The sequence below is a fragment of the Saimiri boliviensis genome, chromosome 2 (genome assembly GCF_048565385.1).
Source record: "Saimiri boliviensis isolate mSaiBol1 chromosome 2, mSaiBol1.pri, whole genome shotgun sequence".
NCBI classification, from domain to species: domain Eukaryota; kingdom Metazoa; phylum Chordata; class Mammalia; order Primates; family Cebidae; genus Saimiri; species Saimiri boliviensis.
Window position 1 is genome coordinate 10,667,870 of NC_133450.1, and position 24,973 is coordinate 10,692,842.

The 24,973-nt window shown below is 48.5% G+C and overlaps 1 protein-coding gene across 3 annotated transcripts in view; it reads right to left on the bottom strand.

Annotated features, from left to right (window-relative positions):
* Positions 1 to 1,560: 1,560 nt before the first annotated feature.
* Positions 1,561 to 24,973, bottom strand: part of MAP2K5 (mitogen-activated protein kinase kinase 5) — a 273,895-nt gene continuing 250,482 nt past the window's right edge. For all 3 annotated transcript variants that reach the window (XM_003929695.4, XM_003929694.4, XM_074392748.1), the window contains one exon: positions 1,561 to 2,058. In XM_003929695.4, the coding sequence (XP_003929744.1) occupies positions 1,954 to 2,058 (105 nt within the window). In that variant the 3' untranslated portion in view covers positions 1,561 to 1,953. The remainder of the gene's footprint in view (positions 2,059 to 24,973) is intronic.

A 24,973-nucleotide genomic window follows, 5' to 3' on the forward strand; every position in this document is an offset into this window, starting at 1 on the left:
GAGCTGAAACCTGCAGGCCTAGAGGTGAGCCACGTGGGCGCATGGGGGAAGTCTGCTCCAGGCACCAAGTGCAAAGGCCTACCTTAGCTGGCGTGATCCTACTGCTAGTAACATGTAAAACCCCAATCGAAATAATTGAGCTCCTAGCTCAATTAAACTAACGTCATTTATTTATTTGAGATGGAGTTTCATTCTTGTTGCCCAGGCTGGAGTATAGCGGTGAACACCGCCTCCCGGGTTCAAGCGATTCTCCTCTCAGCCTCCTGAGTAGCTGGGATTACGGGTGTGCGATACCACACCCGGCTAATTTTGTATTTTTAGTAGAGATGGGTTTTCTCTATGTTGGGCAGACTAGTCTTGAACTCCCAACCTCAGGTGATCCGCCAGCCTCGGCCCCCCAAAGTGCCGGGATTATAGGCATGAGCCACTGTGCCTGGCCTGTTTTTGAGACGGGGTCTCACTGTCATCCAGGCTGGAATGCAGTGGCAACACCATGGCTCACTTAGTAGCTGGGACCACAGCTAACCACCACCACACCTTGCTAATTTTTTAAGTTTTGTTAGAGACAGGTTCTCACTATGGTGACAGGCTGGTCTTGAACTCATGGGCTCAAGTAATCCTCCACCTGAACCTCCTGAAGTGTTGGGGTTACAGGCCAAAGCCACTGTGCCTGGCCCCAAACTCACCCTTTTATAATGGCACCAATCCCACCCATGAGCTGGAGGTTCAGCTGGGCAGCGGCGCCCTAGCAACGTGGTAGCCTATGGAGGGGAGTGTGAACCGTCCATGGCTAGATGTCTCTGCTGTGACCCTGGGTGGTGATGTGCCCAGATGTTCAAGGAGCAGCAAGGAGGCCTTGCTGGAGTCAAGAGAGAATGTGAGGCGAAGGCACCAATATTCTTTGAAGGCAAAGACTGCAGGGCTTCCTGGCAGGCTGGATGCGGGTTTGCAAAGGGAGTCAAGGTTATGTCCTGGTGTTTTGGAGGGTGCCAAATGGCTTGGGCCCCGGGTGGACGGAGATGCCATTTACTGAGACGGGAAAGCTGCAGGAGGAGGTCCGGGTGGGGTGGGGACTAGGAATTTGCTTCTGGACGTGTTGAGATGCTACTCAGACCTCTAAGTGGAAACTGGAGCCCCTTGGAGCCTCAGCTCCTCACCTGTAAAATGGGGGTAGCCAGGCTAACCTGGCACATGACTGAGGGTACTGCCTGAGAGGAGTGGCAGCTGTGGGGTGAAGGGGTGGGGGTGGGAGTGGAGAGGGGCCTCTCAGAACAGCCCACTCCCTCCTAGGCCACGTAGGTCGAGTGGACATGTCTGGCAGTTCAGTGAGGAACTCGGGGCGGGGGCCTGAGATCCAGGCCGACTCCCTGTCATGGGACCTGTCTGAGTGCCGCCTGTGCTTCTGTCTCTCGTGTGACAACAGAGCGGGGCTGCGGGCCTCAGCACAGCACTGTGAGGAGTGAGCGGGCGCTTGCCGGTGACTGGACGGACAGCTGGCACTGCCACACACATCCCTGAAGTGGCGACCCCAGCTGCCCCCAGCTCTGGGGGCGACAGACCCACTAGACAACACAACCCTCATGGCAGAGGCTGTCCCAAAGCAGTAAGACTTTTATTCCCATCAGTGATGCTGACGGGCCTGACCCTTTACAGAGAAAAAGGTTAGGAAAATAGAAGTGGGCAGGGACCCCAGGCACCTCCATTCTCGCTGCCCCACCCTTTATCCCCTGCCAGTGTCGGCGCCTCCAGACCAGAAGGTGTAGGGAGGGCCTGGTGGGGCGGGCCACACGTGGGTCTCCCCGGGTAAGGCCACCCGCTGGCAGAGACAAAAGCGAGGGCAGGGAAGCCTGGGCCCGACCAAGCTCTTCTGGCACAGGTAGCGTATGGAGAGGGTGATAGGTGGGTGGTTCTCCTTGGTGACCAGTCCTGGGCTTTCAGCTCCCCACTGCAGCTTCATGGGGGTCCCTGCTGGCTCCGCCGCTCCTCCAACGCCCTGCACACCCACATGGACACCACAGCGGCGTTTCCGTCATTGAACTGCACGATGAACGGGTGGCCCTGCGGGGAAGAGGAGGAGGCTGTGACAGGCAGTCTGTGGGCTCCAGTGCCCACTGCACTTTCCAGGGCCTGTGCTCAGCCTGGATCTGATCTCTCCCCAATAACCCTGTGAGGTAATGAGGGTGGCCATCAGCTCCATTTCACAGCCTAGATAGCTGAGGCCCAGGGACGGCAGTGACATACCGGTAGTCAGCACCAACTGTCTGGAGTGCTGGTTGGCACACTTCAGACTCTGCAACCTCTTCCTGAGGCTGGGACCGGCCTGGAAAGCGCTTAAGGGCGAGGGCCTGTCCTCACCGCACACTCTGCCCGGCCTCACTCACACAGCCCATCGGCCAAGGCCAGGCTCCTGTGTTGCCAGTTTTCTGGTTCAGTTGCTGCCCAGAGACCAAAGAATCATCTCGCCAGAGGCTGTGTCAGTCCCTGTTAGTTCTCTCCTTTGTCTACAGCTCTCCTATAAAGAAGTCATCACCTGCGACCGGAGGGAAGGCAAACATGTCAGGGCAGGAGGGGTGGGAAGAATGTGCTGGGCTGTGCACAGGGTCACCGGGTTCCTGCTGAGAAGTTCAGTGGGCGCTGGACTCTGGAGCGCTGGCCCTGTTGCCCTGTGGCCTGCCTCTGGTTCTAACCCACTTGGCCCACAGGCAAGCCAGGTTCTGTTTAGCCAGTTCTCTTCTCTGCTGTCCTGAAGCACCAAGATTTATATCTACAATCTTAGGGTCCTCCTGGGAATTCCCAGGGAAGGTCAGAAAAAAGCAGGGACAGCCCCAAGGTTGCCAGGCCACAAGTCAGAGGTGAAAGGAAAAGCGAAGAGCCTTCTCTCTCCTTCTCTTCACTGAGCAGCTTCTTGCCGAGGAACTTACACCGAGTGGCTTTCTCTCCTACCAAAAGCTTTGCAACTTGCATGGTGAGACTCGGGAGCCACAGCGAGGGGACAGGATGCGGGAGACGAGGGACCCTGTGCCTGCCCCCAGCTCTTTTCCCTCCACATCCAGCACCTGCGTCCTTGTCCCCTCCAGCTTTCCCAGCCCCTCTTGGGCCTGTCCTCCGACTGCACAGCCTGAGCTGGGCCTTCAGGGTGGGTCTCCCAACACACCCAGCCTTGACTGCAGCCCCAGAGAGCCTGCTTGAAGAGCTGCATGGCATCTTCACGAGCTCATCCCAAAGCCAACCTCAGTGTCCACAGGGGCTGTCAAGGACCAGGCCTGGGGAGAGCAGGGGATGCCAGGGCCCCTCTGGACCACAGGGCAGACCTGCTGGGGACAAGGAAGAATGCCTAAGCCACCTCGCCCTGGGCTGATGCGATACCTGCCCCCAGCCTTCCCAATCGAGGTTTGAACACCTGCCCTGGGGGCACCGTGCGTGGGTCTAGCTCAGAGGCACACAGAGCACTGTGAGAGTTGCGAGGAGGCGGCAGAAACTCGGCTTTGAAAATGCCAAGGCACCCAACCCTGGGCAGGGACCCGCTGAGGCCAGGGTGGAGCTAGGCCTGGAGCCCAGCTGGGCACTTCCCATGATCTGCTCTCAGCACTCTGGGACACTCCTGACATACCTGTGGGACCCGAGGCTGCAGGGGCCATGGAGGCCGGGCTGGGTGAGGCCCCGTGGGTGGCAGAGGCCCGGGCTGTGGGCTGAGGCAGGAGTGGCCCAGGAAGGACTGGACTCTGGCTTCCATCATGTTCTCCTCCCCACATATATGCCCACCCTGCGGCTGCTTTCCCCAATCGCTGCCTAGACAGGAAATCCTCCTCGAAGTCCAGGTGTGCACACTTCCTCTCAGGAGGGGCAACCTCGTGCCCTTCTGAAGAACAAAGGGAGAAGCTGTGCTCAGAGTGACGGGCCCCTCCCCCCAAGCCCGGGGTAACACAGTGTCGCTTTCCCAGAATGTCGGGTGACTTTGGGGCCCATATGCTCCATCTCTGTTATCATCTGTTCCGGAACAAGCAGAGCGGAACTGCAGGAGGGAGCGTGGCGGCATTCCCCCACGTTACAGAAGGGCGGATGGCCGCACTGCAGGGAGGCAGTTTGCCCAAGTGCCCTGGTAGGTGAGGGGAGAGGGCTGCTCGGCTGCTGGCATCCTCAGCTCCGGTGGAGACGCCAGCCTCTCCTGCCCTCCTCGGCTGGGAGGTGACCTCGTCTCCTGCTGCTGCTGAGGCACGTGGTATCTCTGATACTTTACCCCACCTGCAAGGGAGAGACCTGGACCCAGTGGCTTTGTCCCCAGCCACTGTTGATTGATTTACGGTGGCTGTCTGAGAGGGAGAATCACAGGACACAGAGCAGGGGACAGACAGACAGACATGGAGGGGACCCAGTGTCCTAGGCTGTGACCTGTGGACTTGGTAGCTGCTGGCAGCCATTCACCAGCATTTGACCCAACACACAGAAAAAGCCAGTGCAGGGCCCAAGAGCAGGAGGTGCCATCCAGATGCAGGCAGGAGGGGGTCCTGATGGCACTGGAGACCCTGGGGCCATCGTACCCAAGGCCTGGCAGGGTCACAGGGTCCTGTGAGGCACCTCACAGGCTAGGCTGGTTTCTGTTATTTGCAACCAAAGAAGTGTTAACTCACATAGGTGGGCACAGTCGCCTCCACTTTACTGACTGAGGCTGCAGGATCACGGCTGACCTGCCTGAGCTACCAGATGTGGGACTGGACCACAAGTCTATAACCCAAACCCACTGCCCTGGGCTCTCCCTGGACAGACCTGGGCTGGACAGAGGCGGGAGAATCAATATTCAGATTGCAGTTCCCCCTCATCTTGTTTCTACCATGGCGACTCGGGCCTGCCTAGCCAGTGGTGTGACTAGGGCTGCAGGCTGCAAGCCTAAACCATCCCAGGTCTTGACCTCCATCAGCACTGTCCCTTAGACACACTGGGAGTCAATGACTCCCCGTTCTACCATCAGCTCTGCATGAGAAGCAGGGAAAATACACCATGACCCCCATTTTAGAGGAGAGGACACAGGCCCAGGGAGGGAAGAGGGGGGCTAGGAGCTGGCACTGAGCTCATGGCTCCTGGTTCCTCCTCTGGAGGATTCTCGGGGCTTCTTCCTAGACTGTAACTGATGCCCTTAGCCTTGTGACTTGCCCATGCAGGCATTCCTCATGAGTTCGGCAAGCAAACAAAATCTGGTGGACAATTCAGGAGGAAGCAGGAAACTCACTTGGCCACTCAGAGGTGCCCGAGTTCCACACAGCCAGATGCTCTAGGCATCCTGGTGAGGCCAGCCTCCTAGAGATGGATGGAGATGGCACATCAAATAATACCAAGTTCAGCTGGGAGGTGACCCCATCTCCTTCGTATTACTGATGAGGCATGTTGTATGCCTGCAAGGGACTGACTTGGACAAGGAGTGCTGTGTGCTGGGCACTTGCCGGAGGTTTGTCCTGATGTGCCCACTGGCTCCCATGCTCACGGCGCCGCACACAGCTGCGCATCTCCATTGTGCTGATGAGGAAACTGAAGCCAACCCACCAGACAGATGGACTAGAACCAGAACACAGGTCTCCTGACTCCAAATCCCTTGCTCTCCTGTGTCTGCAATAAGACAGCCAACCTCAGGGCTCCTTGCAGAGTCTCCAGCCCCTACCGCTGGTCCCTCCGCTGGGCTTGGGTGAAAGAGACATCCCTCCCAGGCTGAGGAATCCAGGTGCAGGCAAGCTCTCACAACCCCATCAGGCTACAAGGAACAAGCTCTCACAACCCCATCAGGCTACAAGGAACAAGCTCCCACAACCCCATCAGGCTACAAGGAACAAGCTCTCACAACCCCATCAGGCTACAAGGAACAAGGAATCCAGGTGCAGGCATGCTCTCACAACCCCAACAGGATACAAGGAAGAAGCTCTTACAACCCCAACAGGCTACAAGGGAGCATGGCAAGGTGCAGAGCCCTGGAGCCCAGGCACTGATACAGACGCTTGGCAAGAGCATCTTCCACCCACGGCGACTGCCCAGGCACCTAGGCCTCTGTCCTCCACGTGGAAAGCGTGTTAGCACCATTTCTGCATAGCCATGTCTCTGGAGGCTGGAAGTGCCAGGCTGGAGCTGAATGATCTTGCTGGCCTCATCACCAGGTAGTGAGAGCCACTCTCATTCCCTGGATCCTCTCAGGGCCAACTGCGACCATTAAAGTGACGAGGGCTGAAGTATTACGGTCCGCAGACTTTGCCACAAAAGATGGAGACACAATGAGGGGAAAAGAATCGGGCTGCCACAGGCAGGATGACTCCAAAAGTGGGCCACAGGCAGACTGGGGGCGGTGCTGGCATCACCTGGGCAGACAGCCTCAGCAAAGGGGCTGAGGAGCACAGCGCGGGGATATTGGGGGAAATGTCACAGTCATGAAGATGAACTGTGGTTGCTCACCTCTCCCTCCTCCACCTGGGCACTAGTCAGCCTGTCACTAGTTTGACTCTTCCCCTCCGTACTAATGTCCCTAACTCCTGCCCATGTGTTCCACTGTGGTGAGATGCCTTCCTGATGGACTGAGAGCAGGACGCCCCTGGGCCCCTCCCGAGTGAAGGGAGGCGGGCAGGGCTTGGTGTGCTGGTCGTGTGGAGAAGAATGGAGGCTCCGAGCCTGCTGCAGTGTGCGTGCTGCCTGAGGCTCGGGGGGCTGCGCTTCCAGTCCAGTGCTCATTTAGTGACACCTCGCCGTCTGCCCTTAGTTGGGCTTTCAGCTTCTTCCCAAATAGGAATGTGCCAATCTAGGGCCCCCACACTTTCATCTCTTTGTGTAACTTTCTAAATAATATCATGCATTTGAATCATTTAATAATTCGCTGGTGTGGCTGCAGGGCCTGGTGCGATGCTCTGGCACGTGGTCGGCCCTCATGAAAAGGTGACTTGTATATTCTGTATGTATGCATCTACTCATTGAGCACTTGCTGTGTACAGGCATTGCTGAACGCCTTACAACAGCACACAGCTCTCTTGAACCCTCTGGCCACCCCGATTTTATAAAGGAAACTAAAGCTCTAGGAAACTTGGTGATATGGGATAAGGTCATGGAGAAAGTGGCAGAGTTAGAGTTTAAACCCAGGACACTCTTCTGCCACAGAAGACACCACACTGCCTGCCTACTGGGGGTGTCTCTCTGGGGGATGGCTCCATAAATTGTGGCTGCTCTAGACATTTGGTGGCTCTCTGGATCACAGGACTGTTCTCCCTCAGGGTGAGCACCAAGCACCTCCTCTCCCACCACGGGTGCTGCATGGGATAGGATGCCAAGGACCCATGAGCCTGGTGTAAGCAGTAAGCCTGGCCTGGCAAAGAGTCCAACAAGCTGCTGCTGGACAGGGCAGCCCTGTGATCAGGTGACAGCCCTGTGACCAGGTGACAGCCCTGTAAATGGTGATTTGTGAGGCTGAAGGGGCCTCCAAATGCCAACTCTATAACCATCCCTTCGCCTTTCCTTGCTGGACCTGTGAGCCTTGCTTGAAGGCTCTGTGCATCTCCCTTTAGGATTCCAGCCTGCCTGGCTGTGGTAACCCTTCTATCCCTTCTCACACTAATGGAGGAGTGTCAGGACTGGATGGGATCTGACAGTCCAGTGGAGCCATAGGGCGTGAGGGGTTTTGGGGGCTCTGCAGCTATTTCGAATTCTATTAAGAAATGTTTTATAGTTTTAAAAACCAATGAAAATAACATACACTCACCTATGGTCAATTAAAGGGTTACAATGAGTATTGGTGATCTGTTACCTCGTACTGTGATGTTAGTCCGCTTACTAGATCTGTGCATATTATTCAGCTTCTTACATGAATAAGCCAGGGCTAGGAGGGCTGCGGTGGCGCACTGGTCATTTGAAAAGAGACGTCCATTCAGGATGTACACATGTGTAAAGCTGTGTGAGTGTACCAGAGCCCAGGTACACTGAGCCCCTTCACGAGCATCAGGGTGGGGAGATGCGAGGTGGTCAAAGGCTCTGAGATTCTGAGTTCCCGTAAGTTCTGAGTACCATTTGACTGACCAATATATTTACAGTAAGCAATTCATATGAACAACTGGTCATTGCAGTCAGTGACTAACTGTAAAATAAAATGTTTCTGCTATTCCTTTCTTAAACATCTACATTGGTTTGATGGATGTCTAAGCTGAGAAGGCAACTGGGTGGGTGAGGTTTTCCTTGGCACCGTGCTACTGAGGCAATATACAGAAGATGCGTGTAGATATGAGAGTGCCATATGAGGTCACTGTCCCAAGTGACCCTGGTTCTTAGAAATGTGTCCTTCAAGAGAAGTCTCATGGATGACTTGAAAAAGTCTCTACAATGGATACTAATACATTCAAGCTAAAAAAAAAAAAATCCGCTTCTTTTCTACATTAATGAAGTCTTGCATTAATTTTACATAATAAAACGTGTTCCACTGTTAAAGTTTTAAAGCTACAAATCTAATCCCTACATACCCTGGAGAAGACCTCTGATTAGAGAAGTTAAATAATTTATGGAGGGATGCACAGGCTTCCAGTGCCTGCTGAACTGATGACAAGCGGCAGGACAGTGGGCAGCCTGCTAAAATTAATTACATGAGATCATAAATCAAACTATCCTTGGGGCCAACTCTTCCTTCCAGGCTGGGCGTGGCCAGGATTATCAACAGGAGTGCTCAGGGAAAGAGGGGCCTTGATAAGTAGCTCTGTTAGAGGAAGCCAAGGCCCTGTGTGGAGTGACGCAAGGGCCCCCGGCTGAGTCGGTCAGCTCTCCCTGGCCAGCCCACTAGTTGTGACGGCATGGAAGGCCACAAGGGCCTGGCCTATGAAAGAGATAATAGTAAAGAGTGGAGGGGCCTCCCTTCCCCTAGCTTTATTCTATGTGGAGGGATTGTTGCTCATTCCTGAGCCCTGTCCCCAGGGAGGCAGTGGCAACACTGGGCATGTGGGCCCACCTGGCAGGTCTGGCTGGCCTGCCATCTCCTGCCAAGCCCCCAGGCAGGCTCTAAGCCTGCGGGAGACCTGCAGTTATTCACCTCTGCTTAGCAAGGTCACCAGGGCCACACTTGTAAACATATCCTCCAATCCAGACTTGTACAGAAGTAAGGCTGACACGTTCTCTCCATCATTTCTGGGTCTCATCTGTCAGCTGGTTTTGAACACAGGGCAGCTGTCTGCAGCCTCCTCATCCCCATCGAATACCATCTGCTCTCTCTTCCTCCCAGAGTGAGTTGTAAGGACCAAATGAAATCACCTAACGCTGGGGCAGCGCGTCACAGATACACTCTGGGCAGGTGAGGCTTATTCCTCCCCAAAGAGTGCAGGTCCTGCACCCGGGGACGCGGTGGTGACAGGAGGAGCTTACACCACGGGTGTGGAGTCTTCCTTTCCACCCAGCGAGCGTACCAGGGCAAATGCCACGAATGCAGAGCTTTCCACACAGGGGATCTGTTCTTAGAACATGCTTTCTGGGCCTCTGATTTCTAAGGCTTTTCCATGGTTGGGGGTGGGGACTCCTTGCCAGTCCTTCATTTTAAGACCGAGGAAGTGGTGTGCAGCTGTGACATGTCGTTTCAGTCAGCCTTCCTGAGTTTATTCTTCACAACTGCTACAGAAAAAGTTGTTTTCCCTCAACTATGATTAGTAGCAAACTGCTTACCTCTAGCCATCCTAGACAGTACACAGGCATCTAAGGGGTCAAGGAGCTCTCCACTTTTCAACTGGGCAGACTGTTCCTACACAGTCATAGGCCAGAAAACGGCCCATTGGAAGAAGAAAAGTTTCCAGAGGTGTCTGAGTCATCCTAGGGCCTGTGCTTACAGAGCAGCCGCACGGTGTGGGGTTGGACACGGGACGACTCCAGTGGGCCCATGGTAAGGTAGGTAGACACAGACTCTTGAGTCTGTGTCTGAGGAAGCTGATCTTTGTGAATGGCAGAATGGTGCCACTGGCCTGTTTAAAGGGGGCTGTGGTGACTGCTCTGGCAGGGGCCTCGGATAGGACTGGGCAGGCTGTACAGTGGGGGACAGGTTGGCTACCTCAGGCACTTCTGGGCCATGCAGATGCCCAGAGGAATCAGGAGGAAGGACACCAGAGGGGAGTGGGCATTCTGCTTGAGATGATGCTGAGGACTCAGCCCTGAAAGGCCAAGTTTGTAGGATGTCTGTGAATACAGGGCCAGTGACAAGTGTCTAGATGTTCAAGTTTGTCTTTGGGGGTGATGGCTGTGTGGTGATGGAGGTTTAAAGACGCAATGCTAAGAAGGATGGATTCTCCCTTGTCCTCTGCTTTCCTTACCTCTTGAGTGAGAAAACATTTGAGGCTGGACACAGTGGCTCATGCCTATAATCCCAGCACTTTGGTAGGCTGAGGTGGGTGGATCACCTGAGGTTCGAGACCCATCTGACCAATATGGTGAAACCTTGTCTCTACTAAAAATACAAAAATTAGCCAGGCATGGTGGCGGTGGCGTGAGCCCGTAATCCTCAGGAGGCTGAGGCAAGAGAATTGCTTGAACTTGGGAGGCAGAGGTTGCAGTGAGCTGAGATTGTACCACTGCACTACAGCCTGGGTGACAGAGACTCTGTGTCCAAAAAAAAAGAACCAATGAAAGATGTAAATTCGGCCGGATGTGATGTCTCATGCCTGTAACCCCAGCACTTTGGGAGGCCGAGGCAGGTGGATCATGTGAGGTCAGGAGTTCGAGATGAGCCTGGCCAACATCATGAAACCCCATCTCTACTAAAAATACCAAAAAATCGGCTGAGTGTGGTGGTGCATGCCTGTAATTCGAGCTACTTGGGCGGCTGAGGCAGGAGAATTGCTTGAACCTGGGAGGCGGAAGTTGCAGTGAGCCAGAATCGTGCCATTGCACTCCAGCTTGCGCGACAGAGTGAGACTGTCTCATTTAAAAAAAAAAAAATGAAAGATATTTCTCAGATTAAAAAAAAATCACAGTGGCCGGGTGCAGTGGCTCACGCCTGTAATCCCAGCACTTTGGGAGGCCGAGGCAGGTGGATCACAAGGTCAAGAGATCGAGACCATCCTGGTCAACATGGTGAAACCCCGTCTCTACTAAAAATACAAAAAAATCAGCTAGGCATGGTGGCGCATGTCTGTAATGCCAGCTACTCAGGAGGCTGAGGCAGGAGAATTGCCTGAACCCAGGAGGTGGAGGTTGTGGTGAGCCAAGATCGTGCCATTGCACTCCAGCCTGGGTAACAAGAGTGAAACTCCGTCTCAAAAAAAAAAAAAAAAAAAAAAAAAATCACAGTGATTTCTAAGTAAAATATAAAATCTGTACCTAGAAAAACTAGCCTCTGTCACCTGCAGGGACACTCCAGATGAGTTCCTGGAAAATCTAAAGTAACTGGAAGACCATGAAAAGAGGAAGAAATGATCAACCCCCGTGGTGCCTCCTTAACTTTAAGACATTATTGTTTCTTATTCCCGCCTCAGTTGACAAGGCCATTGGACTTTGTAACTGACTTTGGCTAACCTATGACCCCCTTCCAGCTTGCAAAAAACCAACCTAAAGTTACTTCAGTAACTTTCCATTGTTTACCCCAAACCTACAAAACCAACTCGTATCCTTGTGCCCTCAATGACACCCTTTTTGGTCTCGGCCTGCCCACACCCAGGTGAAGAAACAGCCATGTCGCTCACACACAGACTGTTTGGGGGGATTTCTTCATTCAGAATGCTCATTTTAATATTTGGTGCTGAAACCCAGGACGGGGGAACTCCCACGGGGGACCAAAGCCCCTGTCCCTGTTCCTGTGCTTCCTCCATGAAGAGACCTACTTATGCTCTGGGCTCCTCGGACCAGCCTGCACGTCCACTCACCACCCTCCGATCAGGTAAGTGGTTTGCCTCAACACCCTTCTCTAGCTCTTCTACCTGTCAGCTTCCTTCTCCTTTCAGTTTCACTGTCCTCTCCCTTTCACTGGAGATGAGAAACAGGGTTTTCCGTGAGGTTCATGACCGGAAAAAATCCTGCGTAGGTCATGGAACCAGGAAGACAGTCTTCCCTCAGTGACTGATCACTGCAGAGACATCTGCTCTGGTCACTCGCTCACACTCATAGGTGATGGATCAACACAGGGGACACCCCCTTTGACCGATTCACCCCAGGTTCAGACCAAGGCTCCAGTCTGGGACGCCTGCTAAGCTGCTTGGTCGCGCATTGACTTTTTTTTTCTCCCCAGCTCTATAGGCAGTCTCTGGCCCTCCATTCCTCCCCCCTCGCCCTTAGCCTGCGTTCTCAAAAACCTCAAACCTCTCCAGCTATCACCTGACCTAAAACCTAAGAGTCTTATTTTCCTTTGCAATACCTCTTGGCCACAATATAAATTGGACAATGGCTCTAAATGGCCCAAATTTTTTCTATCCTGTAGGAGCTATACAACTTTTGTCACAAAATGGGCAAATGGTCTGAAATTCCCTACGTCCAGGCATTTTTTTTTTTACACACCAATCCCTCCCTGATCTCTGCTGTTCTCTGCCTTCCATCTGCCCCTCCTGCCTCAGCTGGTGACCCAGAATCCTCCTTGTCCATCGACTCTTCGGACCTTTCTCTTCTCCGCCTGTCTGAACCAGGCCCTAATCCAGGACCTAACCCCCACCCAGAGCCTTCCTCCTCTTCCTCGGCCCACAGCCCACCTCCTTAGGCCACTCCTGTCACCTCCCGACCGCATACCTGGTCTGGCTTACAGTTTAGTCTTCCACCCCGGCCCAACCATTCCCCCTTCAAGAGGTAGCTGGAGCCAAAGGCATAGTTAGGGTACATGTTCCTTTCTTTTTATCAGACCTTTCCCAAATTAGCCAACCGTTAGGCTCCTTTTCATCAGATCCTTCTAAATACATACAAGAGTTCCCATACTTAACCCAGTCCTATAATCTCACCTGGAGTGACTTAGATGTCATCCTTACTTCCATTCTCACCCCTGAATGCTTAATATGCATTTTATTACCCAGTCAGCCCCTGACATTAAAAAAGGTACAGAAATTAGAACCTAGCCCTCAAACCCCACAAAAGGAACTAATCAACCTCACCTTCAAGGTGTTTAATAACCGAGAAGAAGCTGCCAAGCTGGCAGCATATTTCAGAATTACAAATACTTGCCTCTTTTTTCAAGCAAAGAGCATGGGGAGAAAACCAAATGACCATGTTCTAAGGGAGTCTAAGCAAATAACAAAGATCTTTGATGTTATACACAGCACGCTCTCCGACCACAGTGCATTAACATTAGATAATAATCACAAGATAAAACATCTTTCACTATTTTCAGATAAAAAAATACTTCTAAGGCCGGGCGACGTGGCTCAAGCCTGTAATCCCAGCACTTTGGGAGGCCGAGGCAGGTGGATCACGAGGTCAAGAGATCGAGACCATCCTGGTCAACATGGTGAAACCCCGTCTCTACTAAAAATACAAAAAATTAGCTGGGCATGGTGGCACGTGCCTGTAATCCCAGCTACTCAGGAGGCTGAGGCAGGAGAATTGCCTGAACCCAGGAGGCGGAGGTTGCGGTGAGCCGAGATCGTGCCATTGCACTCCAGCCTGGGTAACAGGAGCGAAACTCCTCCTCAAAAACAAACAAACAAACAAACAACAACAACAAAAAAAACTTCTAAATATTTTGGCATAAAAAATCCTAATTGAAATTGAAAATTACTTAGAAGTGAATGACAATGAAAACACTACATGTAAATATTTGTTGGATGCAGCTAAAGCAATATTAGCAGGCAATTTCATAGCTTTTTAGACATGTATTAGAAAAAAGATTAAAAATTTACAAGCTAAATGTTTAATCAATTATAAAAACAAAAAGTGTATCTAAAGAAATCATAAGATGGCAAATAATAAAGAACATGAAGGAATTAAATAGAAAGATGTCATGCAGATGATCAAAATTAATAAGGAGAAAACAAATAAGAAGGGAAAAAGGATACATAAACACAAATCCACTCAAAATTGAAAAAGAATAAGGACCTACCATATGAATGATATGCAGCCAACATTATTTGAAAAATGCTGACAGTGATGACTCACACAGCACAGCAGAAAGAGTGAATGTGAGATGAGAGAAGTGGGGAAGAGAAGCAGTGGTGGTAGCTGGCAAGGTGCCAATGAGCACCGACAAACCATCACCCCAGCATGGGTGTCAGAGGTTTCAGACTCCTAGCATCATAGTTTTAACTTTTCAAAGCACTTCATATCCATTGTGTCATCTTATTTCAAGACGCAGCCAATTAAGTAAAGGCTGCTACCCACTTAAAATCTTAGTAACAGCTTTTCTAGTTCCTTAACAGGGAGAAACAAACCACTTACACAAAGACTGAGCCAAAGTGGAAAATGTTTGCTGCTATCAAATCAACAAAAAATGGAGGAAAAAAACTGCTAAAGACACTGGACATCAAAACTTTGGGTAAATAACTTTAAATAAAGTACCATCCTGTTTTGCAAAACTGTTTTAGCTGTGATGTTCCAGAGTGATCTGAGCCTCACTCACGTCAGTGGAATGGGCTGCTGAGAGTCAGAGTACAGGGAAGCTGGCTGGGGAAAATCTGGAAAAAGAGCGTAACAAAGGTCAAAGCCATGAGACCTAGTCTGGCTTCGCACAGGATTGAAAATGACCAATTATTCTCAAGTTTCTGCTATTAGCAACCAATGTCTTCCATCTGAAACCGACTCCTCCTTTTTTAGAAAACGAAATGCACAAAAAGGAGTCAAACTATTTGAAATTCTGATCATTTTGCATCCCAACAGCAAATAAAAGTCATCAATAGAACTCACTCTTAGCCTTGAGCAATGTTTTCTAAAACAAAACACAAAGAACCTGTGGTACTTAACTATTCTGTTATTGATTTACTGTGGTTTGCAAGGTAATGTTGAAGAAATTTAAATGTACAGAAGCCTGAAATGCATTTTCCGGCTTGGTGGTCAGTGGTGTGACCTGTGTTTTCCAAGGTGGTGTCGCTGGTCACACACAGAATGAATGACTGAAGGAGCACACTTTATCTAGTTACAAATAAGCTGGCCACCTTCACTGCAGAGCCTCCTGAAACCAGAGTCCATTTCCACTGTTAAGAAAGACAAGTTAGGGGCCGGGCACGGTGGCTCAAGCCTGTAATCCCAGCACTTTGGGAGGCCGAGGCAGGTGGATCACGAGGTCAAGAGATCGAGACCATCCTGGTCAACAAGGTGAAACCCCATCTCTACTAAAAATGCAAAAAATTAGCTGGGCATGGTGGCGCATGCCTGTAATCCCAGCTACTCAGGAGGCTGAGGCAGGAGAACTGCCTGAACCCAGGAGGCAGAGGTTGCGGTGAGCCGAGATTGCGCCATTGCACTCCAGCCTGGGTAACGAGCGAAACGCCATATCAAAAAAAAAAAAAAAAAGTACTTAAAAAAAAAAAGAAAGACAAGTTATTCAGTTGCAAGCTTCCTTCTAATGGTAGTTGTGTCTATTTGACCAAGGGTCTTTAATTCAATAAAATTCACTATGGATAATTCGATAAAATTCACTGTGGATGTACTGAGTGGCTTCTACGTTCCTAGATCTAAACCTGGTTTGTAGAGCCTAAGGACTTTCCTTGGCACATTCATGATTATTTGGTTCTCTCAGAAAATAAAACCTCAACAGTTTTAAGTCCACCTTAATTACTGATTCAAGAGCAAAGTGATCACATTGCTTCAAACTTGAACATTTATATACAGCATTATCAAATAGTATATTTTCTACTTAGTGAAATGGCCAGTTTCCAAATCTCTGGGCACTTTATGATCTACAGGCCACTACACTTTGACACCCTTATCTTAGACTAAGAATCTGGAAGTTAAACTAGAACATTTTAATTTTAGGTAATTTCAAGCTTTTCTTTAAGCCAGTTTTCTTGTATTTTAATTTGATTCTAACAAGCTTAGTATCTGATTTCCCAATTGAAAGCACAAGAGGAACGGCCAAAGAGAAGGGGAAGAGGAAGGTCTTTTAAAAGGAGGAGCAAGGATGGCAGCAAGAAATGACACCTGCTGGCAAAACTACCCAACAAAAACAAAAACCAGTTTGGGGTCAACCAGCCTAGGGCCACATGGCCCTATCTGTGTCCGTATCAGGAGATACTGGTAGAGAACACGGCAAACAGACAATGTCTATAATGATGAGCTTGAGAATTTTTGGTTTTTTTAGAGACGAGGTCTCACAGTGTTGCCTAGGCTGGAGCGCAGTGGCTAGTCACAGACATAATCACTGTGCATTACACCTTTGATGCTCTTGCTTCAGTATCCCGAGTAGCGGGCAGTAAAAATTTTTCTTTAACTAAATCCTGCTGGTCTCAGTGACTAATGCCTGTAATCCCAGCACTTTGGGAGGCCAAGGCTGGCGGATCACGAGGTCAGGGGATAGACACCAGTGAGCCGAGACTGAGCCACTGCACGCTAGCCTGGGCGACAGTGCGAGACTCCATTTCAAAAAAAAAAAAAAAAAAAGTCCTGATGCATGTAATCTGTTTAAGAGGATAGACAAGTGTTATAATATATTTAAGCCTCATTGGCTGGGCACGGTGGCTCAAGCCTGTAATCCCAGGACTTTGGGAGGCCGAGGCAGGCAGATCACGAGGTGAAGAGATCGAGACCATCCTGGCCAACGTGGTGAAACCCCATATCTACTAAAAATACAAAAATTAGCTGGGCATGGTGGCGTGCGCCTGTAGTCCCAGCTACTCGGGAGGGTGAGGCAGAAGAATTGCTTGGACCCAGGAGGCGGAGGTTGCAGTGAGCCAAGATTGTGCCACTGCACTCTAGCCTGGCGCCTGGTGACAGAGTGAGACTGTCTCAAAAAACCCAAAAAACAAAACAAAAACATTTAAGCCTCTTCCTTGTAATCTTCTAAAATCTGACTCATAAAGCATATGGTACAGTTATCTGAATAATTTTCTTACATGGAGTGCCTCATCCACCTATGATGTTGCCATGTGAGTTTTAGAAAATCCATATTAAATACAATGAAGACTCTCACTTTGCCCAGTCACTTATCTGTAAAGTTCGCCATGAAGCACCATGTGATCTCACAGGGACAGATGAGCCTGCCGATCCTCCGAATTCAGTAAAGACATATGGGGCCACTTTGGGCCCAGGTTTACCTTGGCTTCTTTGCAGAGAGTTTGATTACTTTTAAGATTTATGGTCAAAGCGGGCGGAAAAAAGAAATACCTCACAGAGCAGATTTATAACTTCATCTTGATTTTTAATACCATTAGGAATGACATCCTATGACATAATCTTGGAATGACTGCAGGGTGACTCAAACTCAGTGGAAAGTTTTATATTTTAGGGTCTGGAGCATTTTGTAGTTGCAAGGTCAGGTAGAAAAGGACCAGGGAAATGAGCCAGAGAGACGGTCAGAGAGTGAGTGTCAGCTGGTTTAATTTTCTGTGTCAACTCCGAAAATTAGATAAACAATGACAAACCAGGCTTTTTAAATGAACTTGTCACTTCTGGTTTTCTTGATACAGAGCAACATTTTTCAAGTCCTGGTCGCCCCAAAGACAGATTTAACCCCTGAGAGGTTTATCCAAGTGTTTCAAAGTCCTCACATCTGAAAACAAAAGGCTTGGTCCAACCCTACACCCCTTAAAAGAAAAACTAATTATCCTCGAAATTTAAATACTCTTCTCATAACAATTAAGGGGACTTTGCCTAGAGCCAGAAGGTCCAGTCTTTTGCAGGAGGGTCTTTGCAATGTCCTAGTTTTTTCTTTCCACCAGACCAACTCAACTGTTCAACACAGTTTCTTTGATCTTAACCTCCTTTTGCAAACATGTGACCTCCAACAACTGTTCTAAGCAATACTGTCCACACTGAGCAGGTACTGGCTCTCTTCTCAACAAAGAAGGTGAGCAGAGACCTGGCCCTGGCCCTCCTCTGCCTGCTGCTTTGTCATTATGAAGAAGTGGAAGGTAAGAATTGTTCTGACTTACATATGCTTTGTGCTATTTTTTTTTTTTTTTTTTTTTTTTTTTTTTTTTTTTTTTTTGAGACAGAGTTTCGCTCTTGTTACCCAGGCTGGAGTGCAATGGCGCGATCTCGGCTCACCGCAACCTCCGCCTCCTGGGTTCAGGCAATTCTCCTGCCTCAGCCTCCTGAGTAGCTGGGATTACAGGCACGCACCACCATGTCCAGCTAATTTTTTGTACCTTTAGTAGAGACGGGGTTTCACCATGTTGACCAGGATGGTCTCGATCTCTTGACCTCGTGATCCACCCGCCTCGGCCTCCCAAAGTGCTGGGATTACAGGCTTGAGCCACCGTGCCCGGCCAGCTTTGTGCTATTTTTTAAGTCTATGTGACAGCCATGACATTCTCCCTGTGAGGGGAACAGATCAGTGAATTTTTCTAATAGCTGTCCTCATTGCCCTTGATATAAGGGTATTTATTTAAAGACAATCCAGTTTGAATATGTTGATTTGGAGAGAGAAATGCTTATGTTTACTGATACCAGCATCTGAGTAGGGGTTTCTTTCTACAACTGGCTTTCGAGCTCATTATCTTATGTCAATGTCACAACAACCCCATGCAGTGGCTGGATGGCATTACTGTTACTTCCTTCAATTTGTGCATTTGGCCAAGGCGGAGTTGGGATTTGCACTGGATGTCAACTCCCAAACCTGTGCCTTTTGTGACTGCGTGCGATGTGACAGCGGCCAGTTGTGAGCACTTACCCTGTGCCAGCTGCTCATTAGGTGCTTTCATTTACATTAGTTCACGTGATCTCCAAAAGCCCTATCAGAAAGCAAATGATAACCTATTTTTATAAACAAGGACACTGCATTCTAAGGTGGTAATGACGCCTGAGCCCAAGTTTCTTGAGGTTCTTGGCCTTCACAGGTCAGTCTTTCCCCACACTCTACAAGTGGTCAACAGAAGCCCCTGCATAACAAAGTCACAGAGTCTGGCCTAGAGAAAATATGAAACAGGTGATTTGAAGTGACCTTTGATCCTGCAGGCTCTGCCTCATCCCCCAACTCCAGTGCCCCTTTTCCTGTTTAATGCAGAAGAGTCTCGCCGGGTGCGGTGGCTCAAGCCTGTAATCCCAGCACTTTGGGAGGCCGAGGCGGGTGGATCACGAGGTCAAGATATCGAGACCATCCTGGTCAACATGGTGAAACCCCGTTTCTACTAAAAATCCAAAAAATGAGCTGGGCATGGTGGCACGTGCCTGTAATCCCAGCTACTCAGGAGGCTGAGGCAGGAGAATTGCCTGAACCCAGGAGGCGGAGGTCGCGGTGAGCCGAGATCGAGCCACTGCACTCCAGCCTGGGTAACAAGAGCGAAACTCCGCCTCAAAAAAAAAAAAAGAGTCTCCTCTTCAAAGCTTCAAAATCATCTGATGCCAGCTAATTGCTGACATTAAGCCAACTCACAGGAAAGTCTGAATAACTTAAGAAGGGCACTAGGGCCATGTGCATTTGTAAAGAAGATGCTTGGCTCCAGCCCAGCAGTAGCTCGGATGTCTCACAGGTGGACTATTCATGGCGTGAGGGGCTCTTTCTGGGTAGCCAGGTAATAATTTACCTGTGGTTTCCAGGAGTCCTGTGGATTTCATTCTCTACAACACGGCTTATTCCCCCTAGCTCTGGGAACTCTGTCTTCTGTAAAATATGGAGAACAGCATCGACCTCACAGGAAGACTGTGTGTGTGAAATTCCTAGCCCAGAGGCAGTTCCATGGTCATGACTATCAATGGCCTAAATTTCGCAGTACCTATCATACTCCTTTTCTCAGGAAACTTCTTTTATAACAACACATGTTCAAGGCTAAGTGTGGCAGACATTAGGACACAGGTATTTGTTTTTTGCTGTCTGTTTTTTAATGTGACTGGCTCTCCTGACAGCTGCAGTAGAGAATCAAAGGCCCTGCTCTCCACATGTTAAGGACCCTCACCATTCAGTAAGTAGCCCCTCCCCTGAACCTCAGCCCTAAAGATCCAACTTGCTCCCCATTTAAAACAAAAATGAGCAGATTTCTTCTGGGTTCAGAATTCCGTGTAACTAAACCACAAAATAGAAAAAAGGAATCCCAACTGTTGCGCCTGTGCGCAGCCTACAGACAAGACGGCAGTGCCCTCAGACAGCATTTCAAATACAGTTTATTAGTGTGTGATATGAAAAGGGTATTTTTATTGCATGATATAATGCAATGGGACCTTGGGCGCTCTGTGGAAAGACCTCACACTCAGAAGTGTAATGAACCCGTAGTCCCAAAAACATTATACTGTACATTAACCTATCATTAATGGCACATTAGGGCTAGGGGCATTGCACGCTTGCTGGTCAGGGCTCCATCAGGACAGTGTTGAGAAAACCACACAGTCTTCCCAGGCTTAAAACAAATAGAAAAAATAAATATTCCTGATGTCTACAGGCTGCTTTAAAGGAAGTTCAATCCAGCTCTGACTTAACAATTTCCAAGCCTGCTTTTTTAAGAGTGGAAGAAAGATACAAAACCAAACAAAGGGAAAAGAAAATGACTTTCTTGTAGTTTACCCCCAGCTATTGACTATTCAACCTCAATGCTGCTGGACAAGGTCATGAGCCAACAGCACCTTGGTAGTGTAAAAGCTGCCCACAGGACACCTGGGCCTGGACCACAGACTGCAGAAGTGGGAAGGGGCCTTGGAAATTGTGTGTCCACCCCCATCACCGTGTAGGTGGAAAAATCAATCTTCAACAAGATGAAGGAAGAGACAACACAGTCAACAGAAAAACAGGCAAAGAATGTGAAAAAAATACATGTGGCTAATAAACATATGAAAGAAATGTTCATCCTCATACTTAATAAACATAAAACACATAAATTAAAACAGCAACTAGATCCTTTTGTTTTTTTTTTTTTTGAAACAGGGTTTTGCTCTTGCCACCCAGGCTGGAGTGCAGTGGCGTGATCTTGGCTCACTGCAACCTCTGCCTCCTGGGGTCAAGTGATTCTCCTGCCTCAGCCTCATGAATAGCTGGGATTAGAGGGACGTCCCATCACGCCCAGCTAATATTTGTATTTTTAGTAGAGATGGTGTTTCACATAGAGACCATCCTGGCCAACACGATGAAACACCATCTCTACTTCGGCCTCCCAAAGTGCTGGGATTATAGGCATGAGCCACTGCACCCTGCCAACTAGATACCATTTTGCTACTGATCAGGTTGACAAAGATTAAAATCTGATAATTTAGTATCAGAAGAGATGGAAGAGCTAACATTCTCATATCCAGTATACGAAGATGTATACAAAGAGACACAGTCACTGTCTTGATAAAAAAAAAAAAATCTAGAAGTGGTCAAAATATTCTATGACAGAGTCTTGGATAAATATACATCCATAGTATGTATAAATAAATATATTCCATCCATAGTATGGAATATCATGCAGCCATTAAGAATGAGGGTGATCTTTATATTACAATGGAAAGACCTCAATGACATACTAAGTAAAAAAGCAAGGTGCAGAATAAAAACAATTAAAAATTCTAGAAAGATATATAAACTACTATTAATGATGCTTATCTCTAGAGATTGGGGCTGGAGGATATGGGGGATTGGAAGGAGACTAATTCTTCTCATACATCCTTCTGTACTGTTTTTTTGTTTGTTTGTTTGTTTGTTTGTTTGAGACAAGGTCTCCCTCTGTCACTCATGCTGGAGTACAGTGGTATGATCATGGCTCACTGCAGCCTCAACCTCACAGGCTCAAGTGATCCTCTCACTTCAGCCTCCTGAGAAGCTGGGACTACAGACATGTGCCACCATGCCCAGATCATTTTTAAATGTTTTGTAGAGACAGGGTCTCACTGTGTTGCCCAGGCTGCTCTCGAACAACTGGGCTAAAGCGATCCTCCTGTCTCAGCCCGGCCAAGAGCTAGAATTATAAGCATGAGCCACCATGTCTGGCTGAATTTTTTAATCATGATTTAAAAACTAGTTTTAGCAAATAAATGATGATGATGGCAGGAATAAACTTCGCTTGTGAACCTATTATTTTCCAACTATGCTAAGTGCTTATGTGCTTCACCTTATTTGCATTTTCACAAAAACAAACAGTAAATTGGTCACTATTATCCCCTTTCCATGTAGTGGGTACTAGTTTCCAGGGGCGAAACAACTTGCTCAAGGTGACTCTTATTCATCTACCTTCAATCATGAAGCAGAGTATTTATAAAATACTTTCCAAACTTAAGACAGCCTGAGGCCACCTTCCTGGGGACAGCATGCATAACCCAGCAGTGATTCAAGGAGCTGGGAGAAAGGCAGCACAAAAGGCTAACTTTAGCTGAGGCCAAATCAAATTTCTGGAAATATCTTATCTACAAATAAAAAAAGGAGAGAAGGGCTTGGGGCCCCAGAGCTATACATAAGTAAATAATGCTTGCAACCAGAGGCTCAAATATATAAAGGGAGGTAGTTTCCCTAATTAAATATGAATCAACATCAAAGGCAACACAATTGCAGTTCCATGAAGAGGGGAAGCTGCCTCAGACCAGCAGAATTTCAAGGTGAAAGCAGGGGCTGAGAAGTATCTGGAACAGTCTCTACCCCTTAGGACGGTGCTGTGTCAAGAAAGTTTACTGTCTATCTTCTCATTCCTCCATTGTCCCCCAATTTTATTAAAAGCCTTATTATTTTTGGGTAACAGACTGCAGTAACATTTTAAAATTCTAGATTTTATTTGTCCTAGGGTCTGCCAGCACATGCTGTAATTAAAATGTTGATTAGTAAACAGTTTAAATATATGACAGACAATGCAGTTAAAGCCTACAGTTAGGTCAATATGTGATTCAGATTTGCCATTTAAAAAATCTCATTTAAATTTTGCATACATTAATCACTACCATACTTCAAGGTTCTGATATCCACCTGACTACAATATTAAAATAAAACTTGCTGCCCCAGGGAAATCCTACTTATTCTTAATTGTTTCGAGGCTTTGATGGGCTTTTAATCTAAGATTAATTTATGCAATTTTAAATAACTCTTCTTATGATTAATAAGCTTGAAAATTAAAAGGAGTCTAAAGCAATTATAATGAGCATTTGGTCATAACCTCATTAGAAGAAGGAGTGAAGGATACAGCTCTGGAATTCTTACAAGACTACAATTTAAGGTTACTTTTAGAGAAGTCAAACATAGTTCCTGAAATTGCAAAGGCAGGTTAGCAAAGGTCAGTGTTAAAATGATGGCTAGCTAGATTAGCATACTAATGATTTTCCCTGATAGTGACAGAAAGGACACAGAAAAGAAGATGCAGAAAGAGAGACAAGTGACATGCTGCCAAGCAGCTAGAGGCTCTGAACTCGGTTTCCCATCCTTTTGGCTAGAGACCTTCACAGAACGTGAGAAACAGCCAGAGGGCTAGGACATTCCTATTCGTGAATCAGCTTCAGCCAGAGGGTCTGGCCCACCTGGAGCAGGCAGAATCAGTCCTGTTGTCCGACTTGCCTGCCTTTCTGCCTATCATGGTGTCTGCCCTGCCTGCCTATCTGTCTACCATTGACCAGCCACTTTCCTGCTTAAGAACCAACAAGAGCTTCCAACTGCCCCACTAGTCTCTGGTGTGGCCAGCCCTTCCTGATCACGTTGGCCCCACACGGCTAACTTTAGCCCATCCTTTGCAAGGGTGGTCTCTGCTTTGGCCAGGGTGTGTTCTTTACTGTCCTCTGTTCCCTCTGGTCTCAGCCTGTGCCGTTTTCTCTCCCTGGAACGTTTTCCCTCTTGCTATTAGCAGTTGATGATGATGATGATAATGATGACAGTAAGAATGGTTACCACGTATTTTGTCAGACACTGTGCTAAGTAACATTTTGATCTGACTTAAATTTCACGCTTTGCGATACTCTATTTTTGTAGATAAGGAACCAGAGGTGGAAAACGTTCAGTAACACAATACAGGCTGGACAGCTGGAAGAGGAAGGGGGAGAGAGAGAGAGAGAGAGAGAGAGAGAGAGAGAGAGAGAAGCTGGCTGGCTCTTGTGCCACCACTTTCCAAGTTCCATACTCAGGCCCGAGCCAGGCCAGGCATCCTCACTGTGGCCCCTTGGCCATTGTCCCCTGAGCTCCCGCACCACCCAAACCAGCAACTTGGCACTCATCCTGCCTTCTCTAAATGTTGCTGATGGGCATCTCTAGTCTGCTCTTGAGGATATAGATGTTTCTTATATTCTTTCTGGACCCATCATGGCACCTCACAGACCTGGACAACAAATATTTTGTTGATTAACTGGTTAAAATAATTCCCTCCCACAAGATGCTCATTAGGTTTACTGATAATAAAGGGCAGACATGAAAAATTATGGCTTCCAGTGAGGGGAGACGAATGTGCTTCATCTTGTTTGGATTTTCAACTACAGAGACTACCCCAAGAGACCACCAATTCAGGGTACACCCACTGCAAACATCCGACATACGTATACCTTAAGTCACATTAAGCTTCCCTAAACACGTCTTCCAAGAGGCAACTAGCTGGAAACACCCAGGAACATCAGACAGATGAGAAAATCATGATCCAAAGAGGCTGAAGGACCTGGCTGGTACCCCACGTATATCTCGCACTTCATGGTTTACAAACACACTTTCATAAACTCCATCTTCTATAAGTTAAAAAAAAAAAAAAAAAACCCAGCAACTAAAAGCCCCCTGTGAGGTGGGTATCATTACCCCGTATTACAGATGAAGCAGCTCAGGTTCAGATGGGCTACGTGAACAGCTGTTGCCTGCCCAGTTTCCTGGAGGTAGTACCTGTGCTTGAAGCTATATTTTCTGATATCTAACTCAATCTCTTTCCGATTTCCCAGGTTGCTTCTTGGCTCACATACACACGACAGACTGATTTTCAAGCTCTGAAAGACCATCCTTAGCCTCTCCATACTTTACACAGACGGCCTGCCAGTTGTCAGATCACAACCCTTCTACCTTTCCACTCCTCCCATCAAG